Below are 13,242 nucleotides of genomic sequence, written 5' to 3'. Positions count from 1 at the left end.
TTGGTTTACAGAACTGTTAGGGAGTTGTTTGACAGTTCAACAAAAATTTTATTACCGAAGGGTCAGTAATCAATTGAATTACCGCACGTTCAGCTGTTGAAAATTCGGTAAAAAATTCTCGAATTCTGCGAAATTTTCTATGTGTGTACAAACCCTATTAATTTGGTCTTTATTGAATTTTCAATTAACACCATCAAAAATCAATAAAATCTGTATATCTGGCCAAAAATCTGTAACCAGTATTTACAGAATCATGATCCCAAATTTATCTGAAATGTTTGTAAAATACAGTTTAATCAGTATATTCCGACAGAAAATTGCGTCTAGCGATTTGTAACGTTTTTGTTCCAGTAAGACCTTTCTACAGCAGATTGACGGATATTTTGTACAAAATCAACATTTTGTAGCGTTTTCGAAATGTATTTTCAGTACATCGCGGCTTTCAACACAATGTTTAATAAAATGGTTTTAATCATTTTTCGATGGTTTCACGCGTGGCGTTTTATAGCAAACAACTATGAAGCATGATGTGAAGCTATAACAATCTCTTTTTCAGTGGGTTGTTGATGTCATTAAAACTGTCACTGTCAGTTCAGTTGTTTCCCAGCTGGGTGCCTCGGTGGATTTACGGTAGTATTTGTGAAAGCTTCGTGCAGTTTGGAGAACCAGTATTTAATACGACGAAGGTTCACGTTTCCAATAATGCCTTCTGGCTGTCCAACGGAAGATTTTCTATCATATTTTCCTCGCATACCGACACCAACATAGTCAAACGTGTGTACTCCATATTGCCTGCCTAGTGCTGTCATCATCAGTAAGCATAAAGAAGCTAGCAAAAATCGATAAGCAACCTTGAAAGCTAAACCCTGCGAAATTCAGTGTAAAAATTTGACAAAGGAAGAGTTTTCGAGAACAAAATTTTGCACTTCCGCAGCCCAGTGGTGTGCCGTGTCCGGTTATTATTCAACGAATATCGTACTGTTTTCCGTGCAAAATTGTGACCTGGTGCAAGTGCTAGCGCAAGATGTGTGAATCGCCATTAGACGGGAAAATTTCTGCTTACGAAATCCAAAGCAAAAAGACTGAGTTTACGTCATGCTTCAACGCGCTTATCAGTCGCTGAATGGCTGCTGAAAAGTGTCCAGTTCCGAACAAGAAGTGCTCGTCGTCAACCTGCGAACCACCCGGACGTGGAGTTGGAGTCGTGTTCTCTTGCATTCGCTTATCTGTATATAATGTATATATTCAAGCTTGAAATATCCTTTCTTTAATACGCTCTACCACCAAAAAAAATTGTACGGTACGAGCCATACAGCGCACAACGCACCGTTTCGTTAAAAATTATCTAATAATAGTAATAATAGCAAGTACACACGGACGAAAGTTTTGAGTCCAGTGCCGGACAGTCAGCTGCAATCGTCGGAGTAAAGTTTCCGCAATCTCGAACACGCTAGCTCCAAAAAAAGCTACCGTTCAAATTGGAACCCAAAGTTCAGCGCAGCTGCCCAAAAACGGATCTCGCAGATAACCGAGACAGCAAAGCGCTGCACGATAAGAAGGACCAAAAGCCGGACGAGATGGCAACTGCTCTGAAAAGTCACAAAGGGCCCGGCGGTGGCGGTGGGAAAACAAACTGGATGGCCCACGTCAAGTACGAACATCTGGTGGCCGGAATATCCGGTGGAGTGACGTCGACACTGCTGCTACATCCGCTCGATCTGATTAAGATTCGTTTCGCAGGTAGGTCCTATTTGCGATTGTGTTTGGCCGCCCCATAGGTTAAGTGAGCTACGTACGAATAGAGATGCGAGATAAGGTGGCTTACTCGTCGCGAGTTGAGAATGCTGTTTTTTTTAAATTATTATTTGCAAACAGCTTGCGCTATCACTGTTTGGTTTGTTCACACAGCGGTCGGTGGTCAAATTGGCAATAAAATTTCCTTGTTTTTTTATTTTCTGGCAAAATATACTGGGTCACTGTTACTAAGAACTGAAAGTATGTGGAATTCTGTCCAGTCATGCAACATTTCGTTCGGAGAAGAACAAAAAAACATCCGATTTTTTAAACTCGTCGCTAGAAGATCAATTGATTTTTCACAAAAAGCGTCACCTGTAACCATGCAGAGTTCTAACGATAAGATAAGGATTATCTTCGCATGTGATTTTCACATGCGATAGATTATCATTTCCGAACCTGTGAAGGCCTGTCGTTGGCGACACGGCGAATGACACGATTTCTATTGCAAAATATTGATATGAAAGACGGTGCTAAGTGGATAGTGCCGGAAAAAAATACCAGTTTAAATTTGCGAACTCATCTGCATTCGTTTATCACGCAAGATGATGTGTTAAATTTTAAGTATACAACATAATTTACAAATAAGTTGTTTTTCATGAAACGTTGAAGATGGTAAACGATTCTAAAGTTAGTGGTCTGGAAAATAATTAATGTGTTCAAATAAGTACATATTTTCACTGGAGGAAATCAGAACTACTATTTCGTTACCGATCAGGATCGTCTGAAATTCCGCTGAGAATCGTCGAATAAATGAACATGCGATTGGTAAATGCTCTTTTTTACTAATCCCGGCACCGGAAAATTGTCGAAAGAATTATAGCTCAAGCTAAATATGTCGTTTTTTTATAAAAAAAAAACAATCAAGTATTCTAGAACGATCTGAGTTACCTTCTAAAATGGAGTTTGGAGAGTTTCTGGTTCGTGTACGCATTAAATCTGTCAGCTTCCAGAGATTCACTGATCTTTCCTCTGCCTTTGCTATAATTAATCACGGTAAAACTATTGCTAAATTGGAAAGACTTGGATTCGATTCTAACAATCTTCGATGGTTGCAATCAGTGTTGGTGATTGCCGATAATTTAACAGAAGCTGTTCGATATTTCTCTATATTGTATACAGCATTTTAAATCCGGTAGAAAATGCTACAAGAACTCGTGTCTCTCAATGCATGAACCGTGAAAGAATTTATCTACATTTCTTCGCTCCACTTCATACTCTAAGTATTTCATGGCCCTTAACAAAATATATAGTCTGGCAATGATCGACGCTGTGTGGAATTTACCAAGAGAGAATCGCAAGTTGACAATTATCGCAGAAGATCGAATCGATGATTCTCTTACTAGATTGCAATATTCCAAAACCCTTGTGTGGAGCATTCACATACAATTTCATAGACACAACTTATACAAAGACATATAGCACATAGTTAGAATAAGCGGTAATAGTAAAATGATTCTATCGCAATTATCAACTGCCCATATAGAATCGGATCGCGAAACGAGAAAAAGCGACCATTTGTTGCTTCAGAGAGAATCCCCACAGCAGCGAGCTAACCTTCGATTCTCAGACAGGTCATCGAGAGAAATTCGCTCGCGCACTAGTGTCTATTCTATGTTAAATGAACCATGCCAGTTTTTTGTTGCTGCGATGATATCCGTCTCTCTTTGATGGCACTGATTGAATCGTGTGAAGAGTTGCTAGTGAGCATTCTTTGATACGATAAAAGCCATCCTTGCTTGCAATCATATCTTATGGATCGTGGTTTAGCAGTGGATCGCGTTTCCAATTAGTTTATCGCTTCGTCCAGAGTGCCGCGGGGTAGCCACCTCGGGTCTTTGATATTTTACTGTACTTCAACGACGTCAACTTTATTCTAGATGTTCTTCGTCTATCGTTTGCTGATGACGTTTAAATTACATTCGAAGCCCAGAAGATGCAGGTTTTCCACAACGACAGTTGTTGAACTTCGCCGAGTGGTGTTAAGTTAACCGTATGAAATTGAATCCTGACAATTGTTCAACCATTACGCTCTCGAAGAGAAAAGAGCCATTTCATTTCGAATATTTTCTGAACGGATTCCCGATAATCAGGACGACGTGTGTTTAAGACCTGGGTGTTCTTTTCGATGCGCAACTGATATTCAAGAAACACAGCAGCTATATTGTTTCCAAAGTTTTTCGCAACCTAGGATTTGTAATAAGAATGGCTAAGCATTTTACATGCGTATACTGCTTAAAATCTCTCTACTGCTCACTTGTTCGTTCAACCCTGGCGTAGTGTCCTGTCGTTTGGAATCCTCACTACCTAGATGTTTTGAATGCTCAGATTGACTGCTCTGCTTTGCTTCGCGAAATTAAGATCAACGTCCGACCTCATGCTCTTCGCAATACAGCAATACAACGGTGCTAACAATGCTATTATTGGCTTGCAGAGATCATTTAATCGCGTGGCATTACGCTATGACTTCAATTTATCACGCAGTAGGATACTTGATTTTTTTTTTTGTATATTACTAGAAATTATCTGTTATTAAGTTATTAACTTCATTCAATTCAACTGCAACCAAATGTGGCACAAATCAACGATCACTCTACTGCAGTAAACTTCACATTCTAACACACAACCTTCGCTGACGTACAGAACGGGTGGCATTCGAGGCTCAGTTTAACCACCACCGTCCGTTGATCTCTTGAAATAAAATATCTTTTACAATTGAATGAAAGAGCGAGATTCATGTAATAAGAACAAATTGGCTCAAATAGCATGATAACTGATATATCAATGACATAAGTTCTGTATAAAATGTTCAATGAGAGATTCTTTTTGTTTACTTTCTTTCGATTTTTCGATTATAACGGTATTCTTATCAATCCTTCTCTTCAATTATTTACCGATAATAATAACCAAAGCTATCATCTTTTAATCTGCACTGAAGAAATTACCGAAAATGCAGAAATATTTCGCAATAATCGAAAGAGAAAGTAAACAAAGAGAATCTCTCATTGTTACATTCGTCGTGTTGAACATTTTGTACAGAATTAATCTTTCAGTTTTCATTTTTAATACTTTTTTTATTCAATAATTTAATTTCAAACAGTCGAAAATTATCGATTCAACCGTGCTGGTGATAATCGAAAACTCAAATGAGAATCGCCATCCTCTATTTATAATTCTGGCCGGTGAGAATTTTTGATGTCCATGCCTATTCATTCGAACTTGCTCACTACCAACAGTGAAGACAAAAAGCAGGTAGACTACTTGGCACTTGAAACTGAGCAGGCAAAACTTCAAGTGACTAGGTACGGTTGTTAAATTGACGTTGAATTCTGAGAGTTTCATTCGGGTATGGCAACGAAAGTCAAATGGATATGATCATTGACAATCAATGGGCATAAATTTCATTTTCATCTTATAATATTCGATTGAAATGAAGTTTTACCGCACTGCTGGTGAATATGGTGTGTGGGCTAACAGTTCTTAACCAAGCGTAGAAATTGTTTCCCTGACCATTTTGGCAGGAATATGCAGCAGCTTTATCATACTACAGAATAAACTTGACGTGTTTTCGAGTCTTTGACCGTTTGGTCTTTCTCTGTAGAAAGGTAAAAGAATCGATTTTCGACTCAGTTCAATGAAATCGGCATATGTCCACTTAATTTTCTCGGAGATAGTTGAACCACTTAAAAAAGGCGTTTGGGTAATGTCGGAGACATAACTGGATGTCGTGAATACGAAAACAACTGACTTGTTTCTTAATACTTAATACTTTTCACATTTTTCGCAAAAACAAAGAAGGCTTCACTTGATCTCGATTACTGTGAATTTCAAACAGCGAAAAGTGCACAAATCTAACCAAACTGTTCTCCACCGTTGTTTTTTCACCAATGCAAATGACTGGCAGCTGTGACGTAATCGCTCTTGTCGGAAGCGAAACTAGCTTTACAAACGACACAAAATACATCTGCTAGCAGTGGCGATAGAATCCAAAAAGATCCAATCCAATTTCGATTGTATTGGTAATTAGATTATATAAATCGTTTCACAGATCACTGAGCTATGAACTTTCAAAATACAAGAAAGGCAAACGCGCCTTATGAATTATCCTCTTTGATACTCGTTTATACCAAACATTTCAGAAAAGTTTAATTTTGAATTATTTGAGATTATGTCACACATCTGAACATTTTATTAACTTTTCGTTTGAGTGTTTGAACAGAATGATTTTACAAGGATAATTTTTTTTTTAATATTACCATTTAATTCTGTTATAAGTATATCACGTCACTATACAAATTCACTATGCATCTCACAACACTATAAATCATGTATAATGAACGTCACACACATATACGTATTTCGAATACAATTTATATTCTTCTTCAGTGTATCAAAAAAAAAACCTGATACCTGATAAATCGGACGAAGTGTCCTGTTTCATTTTGTCAGAGATGGCTGAACCGATCTCAACAAGCTTAGGCTTGTTTGAAAGCTACTATTGAGCTATTGATCAAGTTCGAAGATCAAATCGCAGATGCTACCGAAGATAAAGGGTGATTTTTTAAGAGCTTGAGAACTTTTTTAAACAATAAAACGCATAAAATTTGCAAAATCTCATCGGTTCTTTATTTTAAACGTTAGATTGGTACATGACATTTACTTTTTGAAGATAATTTCATCTGCCACAACGTCGAATTTTCAGTGAATGGGCCCTAGAAAAGTTGGCAGAAAATCCGCTTTTTTATCGACAAATTTTGTTCAGCGATGAGGCTCATTTCTGGTTGAATGGCTACGTAAATAAGCAAAATTGCCGCATTTGGAGTGAAGAGCAACCAGAAGCCGTTCAAGAACTGCCCATGCATCCCGAAAAATGCACTGTTTGGTGTGGTTTGTACGCTGGTGGAATCATTGGACCGTATTTTTTCAAAGATGCTGTTGGACGCAACGTTACAGTGAATGGCGATCGCTATCGTTCGATGCTAACAAACTTTTTGTTGCCAAAAATGGAAGAACTGAACTTGGTTGACATGTGGTTTCAACAAGATGGCGCTACATGCCACACAGCTCGCGATTCTATGGCCATTTTGAGGGAAAACTTCGGAGAACAATTCATCTCAAGAAATGGACCGGTAAGTTGGCCACCAAGATCATGCGATTTGACGCCTTTAGACTATTTTTTGTGGGGCTACGTCAAGTCTAAAGTCTACAGAAATAAGCCAGTAACTATTCCAGCTTTGGAAGACAACATTTCCGAAGAAATTCGGGCTATTCCGGCCGAAATGCTCGAAAAAGTTGCCCAAAATTGGACTTTCCGAATGGACCACCTAAGACGCAGCCGCGGTCAACATTTAAATGAAATTATCTTCAAAAAGTAAATGTCATGTACCAATCTAACGTTTAAAATAAAGAACCGATGAGATTTTGCAAATTTTATGCGTTTTATTGTTTAAAAAAGTTCTCAAGCTCTTAAAAAATCACCCTTTATAATCGTTTAAATGACGTAACCGACAAATTACGTTTTACCTTCTGTATAAGAGTAAAAATTTCTGAACCCCCCCCCCCCCTTTTTTCACGAGGTAACCGATTTTACAATAAGTGTTATTGTTTTGTATTATTAGTATCTACGAACATGTTCGTGAAATATTTCGTTGATATTTGAATTTTTTTGTACTATTTTTAGTTACATTAACATTTATAAACCTTTTCATTGTAATGCTTCCTGAAACTCAAGTTCTCTTTCGAATTACACGAAACTTGCAAATGCATAAACAACTATTTTTGTCATAGAATGAAGAAAAAATTGTTTAAAAATGTTCAATTTTACTAAAATTTCTACTTAAATTTTCCAAAGAAATCGATATTAAAATACCTTCTTGACGCGATTTTTGTTTCTGTTAAATGCTAAAATGTTGCATATGTTATTGGTTTTCATAATCAACAAAAAAATTTTTGTGCTCAAATAGGGTTTTTGAAATATTTGATTTTTTGTATACGCGCGCTCTATGCAAAGTGCACCGCGCAAGCGACTCGGTATTGTGCGGCAGGGTTCGGTAGGGTGCGATGTCGTCGGTGTGATTGAAGCGAGCTGCGACAGGTTTGGACAAGTAGGCATAGAAAATGATTTTTTGCCTTTCTCATCTCAACTTTTTTAAATTGGAGTATTTCGATGAATTTTTGCTGTAAAATATAAGAGAATATGAATAATATGAAAAGGGCATCATAATAGTACTAGGTATATTAAAACAGGTTTCTCTATGAAATGTACGTCAGGAAATTTATTAATCATATATTATTTCACAAGTTCGACTCTAGATTATTTTATATTTTCTGGTGGTTTAAACAGAACATTTTCAATTCTTCGTTGTCGGAAAAAATCTTACATTCGCGTTTAGTTTTAATCGTCATAACGTTTTTAAATCGATGTTGCTATTGTCTATCCTGAATGTCTGGTTCGTTTATCATGCGAAAATCAAAGTTTATATTTTTGAATGAATCCTTTACTCAATTGAATAAATTATGCGCAGTTGGAATTCGATTGGTTTTGATTTGATGCAAAGGCTGCGAAAGAATTCTATTCGGTCCTAATTTTATAATCTTTCCCATGAAGTGCAGTAAATGCACTGAACTTGTATCGTTAATATTTTTTTCCGGAATGATCACAAACTTTTCTTTCATGAATATTTTCGCGTCCAAACTACACGAAAAAAAAATATTTGTAAATTTTATTTGTCAGGTTCAAAGATTAATCTAAGTTTCACAGATTCTGAATATGCTGCACAGATTTTAAAAATGGAACATATTTTCACAGATTTCTGAAATCAGTCACAGTTTGACAATGAGCTCCAAAAAGTCTTTAAATTGCTATATAAAACAGTGTCCTACAAAGCGTTTAAATGTAGCGGGACCTTTTATGTTTAGACTGATTTCTGGTACGAACACAGAATTTAAAAAAAAAAAAGATGGCCTGATATCCTTGGCGGTCTCTGTTGCAACGTGGAAGCGATTTTATTGATGACATTATTGACAGATTTTCCTTGATGTTTCGACAATCGACTTTCTGGGACTTTTTTTGACATGACATCAAATCTCGACGTTCCATGCAATTCTAAGACGTTTGACATAAAAAAACTCAATTTCGGAAATCCCATGTACTCCCCCCTATGGTAATTTTCCAAGAACGAAAATTTTTCAAAATTTAACCGCCGGGTAGCACCCCTTACCTATGTCCGATTCAGCTCAAATTTTGCATGGGGACTTTTTTCGAGGTGCTTGAACTTTTGAACAATAGCGCATATCGAAATTAGAGGGGATCCCAAAATATTGGCCCCCTCTAATTTCGATATGCGCTATTAGAGGGGATCCCAAAATATTGGAAATGCGAAAAAAAAATCAACGTGTTTTGCCGGTCACGTCACTTATACCATTATATCTCCGGAACCAAAAGTCACAGTCATTTGATATTCGAACTTGATCAATGGCCTAACAATAGCTTTCAAACGAGCATAAGTTTGTTAAAATCGGTTCAGCCATCTCTGAGAAAATTGAGCGGTAAAAATATCTTCGAAAAGTACACACACACAGACATTTTCCGATCTCGTCGAACTGAGTCGAATGGTATATAACACTATGGGTATCCGAGGCTCCGTTCGAAAGTCGGTTTTTCAAGAAATTCTAATACCTTTCTATAGAGAAAGTCAAAAAAGTTGTTTCCTTTCATTGTAACGTGAAATGCGACAGCTTCAATACCTGGTATCGAGGGAAGGTTAATTCGATAAAAAGAATAGCACTTTTCGATCCCCAAAAATACTATTTCGTTGGGATCATCTTGATCCAGGCGAATTATGCTAAAATCATGTAAGTTTTTCAAAAATTAGCCAAGTTTCGTTATTATACCCGTGATCTCGGTGAATAACTTAGCCATCGAAAGGTATGATCGCTGAAAAGAGGGGCCATTTTGCAATTGTATGTTGTATATTGTGGGTATGATAGCCATTAACAGGTTCTTAAAAGGTTCTTCCACAATGTCAGAGAATTTAACAAACCCAGTATCTGGTAAATTTTTTGAGGGGTAGGGGTTTGGTTGTTAAAAGCAAGTTTTAAAAGACCGCGTTTCCAGGTTTATTCCCAATAGGGCTTCCGTTGTCTTAATGAACGAACGACAAGCTAAATATTTGCCGAAACCTGCAAAATTTTCCAAGTAAATTGTTTGTAGCCGTTCGTCGTTCTTTTATTCAGAGCGGTTTTTCATACTTTTTGAAAAGCCACCGGAAATTGAAGACTTTGACGACGCGGCTCGGTGAAAAGTGTGCACAAATGGTTGACAGATAGAAATAGTTTCTGATCCTCCTTCATCGATGTTCAAGTACATTTTATTTGAAAAAAAAAAAACAATATTTGCGAGCCGCAGGTTGTCGACTTTTGGCCTAACTTCGAATATCAGTCCAATGTATGTTTCCGTCATGTTCTCAAAGTTACGTATCGCAATACAGGCTTTTGTGATAATTCTCGCTGTTCTAATCACTTATTTCAAAGCGTTATTAAACAGTAGACAATACAGTTCAGTGCCTTAGTGCAGCCTTTGCCTATATTCTAAGAGACTCGAGACTTTAGCTATTCGGAAATCACACATTACTTTATGTATTGACGCATTGAACAGTCATGTCGAAACCCCTCGATAAAATTTCAAACTAATGCTTCTATAAAATTAAAAATCCTTACTAATGATCTCCGTTTTTTCCCTTCTCACAGTAAACGATGGCCGAACAGCTGCGGTGCCACAGTATCGCGGACTGACCGGTGCATTCCTCACCATTTTCCGACAGGAAGGTTTCAAAGGTCTGTACAAAGGAGTCACTCCCAACATCTGGGGTTCGGGCAGTGCGTGGGGATTTTATTTCCTTTTGTAAGTATTAGCTGCAACTGAGAACCACCACTAACCGAACTAACCTCTTCTGTGTTCCAGTTATAATAGCATTAAAACCTGGATCCAGGACGGTAACAGTGCCCAACCGCTCGGGCCTTCACTGCACATGTTGGCCGCAGCCGAAGCAGGAATCATGACACTAGTAATGACCAACCCGATCTGGGTGGTGAAGACACGCCTGTGTTTGCAGTATTCCGAGCCGGGCGGTTCAAACAACACGTACGCCGGAATGGTCGATGGTCTGAAGAAAATCTACCGCACCGAAGGTGTCCGGGGATTGTACAGCGTATGACTTATTCATTCCCTGTTGGTTACTAATAGGAAGAAATATCACTGAACTATTTTTTATTTGTTTCTCACAGGGTTTCGTGCCTGGAATGCTTGGTGTCTCTCACGGTGCTCTGCAGTTTATGACCTATGAGGAAATGAAAACCAAGTATAATTTGAATCGTAAACGGCCTATAGATGCTAAACTGGTAAAGTTTCACCGAAAAACAAAAAAAAACCTTATTAATCAAATTTCACATTTCCAGACTACCGTAGAGTATTTGACGTTCGCCGCTGTTTCGAAGCTGATTGCCGCTGCCGCCACATATCCTTACCAGGTGGTGCGGGCCCGTCTGCAGGATCACAACCACCGGTACAAGGGTACCTGGGACTGTATCAAGCTGACCTGGAGGTACGAACGGGTGTCAGGGTTTTACAAGGGCCTGTGGCCGTACCTGGTCCACGTTACGCCCAACATTTGCCTGGTGATGTTAATCTATGAGCAGTTTAACAAACCTTAGCCGTCGAACGTGGTCGAAACCCGACAAACCAATCGGCGGTAGAAAGTGTAGAAAATGAAAAAAAAAAAAAGGCAAAACCGAATAATTCTCTTCTGGCTGTCCCACTGATTAAAACTTAAGTGCGTGTGTAGAACAACAATAAGAAAAAAAAATTCTCGATATGTTTCCGTCTCTATTTTAGGATTCATCTTAACTAGAGCATAAGTCGGTGTTTTGCTATCGAAAGCATAAGTGATCAAGCAAAAAAAATCGAATTATAGTTTGTCCAATGTCCATTGTATCATTTTTTCCCATTAATTTTATTTACTATTATTATTATTATTAGTATTTTAATAAGGGGAAAAAGTCACAAACTTCTTGCAAGCACAACTTCCTATCAACGGCATAAGGCTTAAAAACAAATGTCAAAAAAGTACAACAATCGAAACAGTACGCAGCGAATAGTTAAATTTTTTTGTTTTTTTTTTGCTAGTTTTGTGTCGATTATAAATTTGTTTAATCAAACGAAAAAATAAACTAATAGGAAAAGTGACTTACAGTCATCGACAGAGAATATCAATTGATGTCCGTATAGAACTAAGTTAGTTTTCTATTCCTCATTAGTACAATCAACCACGAAACCCTACTATTCCAGAGTTTATAGAATACACCCGGGAAACATTTTAAGACCAATTAATTATACCAACTAATCTGAGCACACCCACAAAAAAAAATCAATTAAACGAAGAAAAAAAAAGCTATCGAAAATAATCGTTTGTTTTCCTTTTTTCTTTCTTTCCTCTCTGCGGAACCATTTCAGATATGAATCATGGCATGGCTTCTATAAAGGGCTCGGTCCGAACTTGTTGCGCGTGATGCCGGCCACTATGGTTACGTTCGTTACGTACGAACACGTTTCGCGCTATTTGTTGACCAAGTAGACCTATCGACGCGCGCACACACACGCACTCAGAGAGAGAGAGAGGGTTCCTTCAATAGACGAAACTGGCACCAATGCTGGGGTCAGTTTCGTTCCCACGGGTCAGTGGGGACCGCATTACAAATGTGGCCTTCACTCGAGTTCCCGGGGGGTTTCTCCTTATATCATCACCAAATAAAGTCTAGTTCTAGATAGATCATATACCGTTTGCCGTTCCACTAGAGGCGGCTACTAAGGCAGCCTGAACTGTGGGGACGTGTAGCAATAGCTAAACTGTGTAGGATATACAATTTAACTTCAGTCAAACAGAGGAGCAGCAGCGCCTTGTCTTGATTCGAGATCATCGTTAATCAATCGTTAGCAATTTATCATTTGTATGTTAGTTTCTCTAGTACACGTTAGAAATTTTTTCAAACCGACTAACCTCGTGTTCTCATTTCTACTTGCCATTTTTTCCGAAAACATTTTTGCTGCCTTCAATATCTGCGATTTTCGAACGGACTTTTACTCGTATGATTCTTCGGCGTTGGTTGCTGCAATGTTCTACTTTAGGTGTCTGCAAAGAATTAGGGATTCAATTGTGATTGTGATCCACACTATTCAGGCATATGTTCGTATGTCGCTGACTTTACTCTTCAGTCTTCCCCGCAGTCCACTATCTATCGTACCACGCCTAACCAACTTCCCTTCCACGGCATTTATGTGCTACCAGGACCGGTAGCACATACGACATTATAGTTTTTGAACGGTTTTATTTATTATTTCCAGGAAGAAAATACCTAGTAATTGCTGATCATACTAGCAATTTATGATTAAAT

At 38.0% G+C, this 13,242-nt stretch overlaps 1 protein-coding gene across 1 annotated transcript; it reads left to right on the top strand.

The window, feature by feature from the left end:
• Positions 1 to 638: 638 nt before the first annotated feature.
• LOC131435624 (mitochondrial folate transporter/carrier) lies at positions 639 to 12,847 on the top strand. The gene is made up of 6 exons (XM_058603702.1): positions 639 to 1,740; positions 10,543 to 10,696; positions 10,757 to 11,003; positions 11,080 to 11,193; positions 11,251 to 11,396; positions 12,305 to 12,847. Exons 1-6 carry the CDS (start codon positions 1,578 to 1,580, stop codon positions 12,423 to 12,425), a joined length of 945 nt encoding a protein of 314 aa, XP_058459685.1. The 5' UTR covers positions 639 to 1,577; the 3' UTR covers positions 12,426 to 12,847.
• Positions 12,848 to 13,242: the final 395 nt, after the last annotated feature.

The sequence above is a fragment of the Malaya genurostris genome, chromosome 3 (assembly GCF_030247185.1).
Source record: "Malaya genurostris strain Urasoe2022 chromosome 3, Malgen_1.1, whole genome shotgun sequence".
Taxonomy (NCBI): domain Eukaryota; kingdom Metazoa; phylum Arthropoda; class Insecta; order Diptera; family Culicidae; genus Malaya; species Malaya genurostris.
The sequence above is the reverse complement of the archived record's forward strand: the minus strand, read 5'-3'. Positions and strand labels throughout refer to the sequence as shown.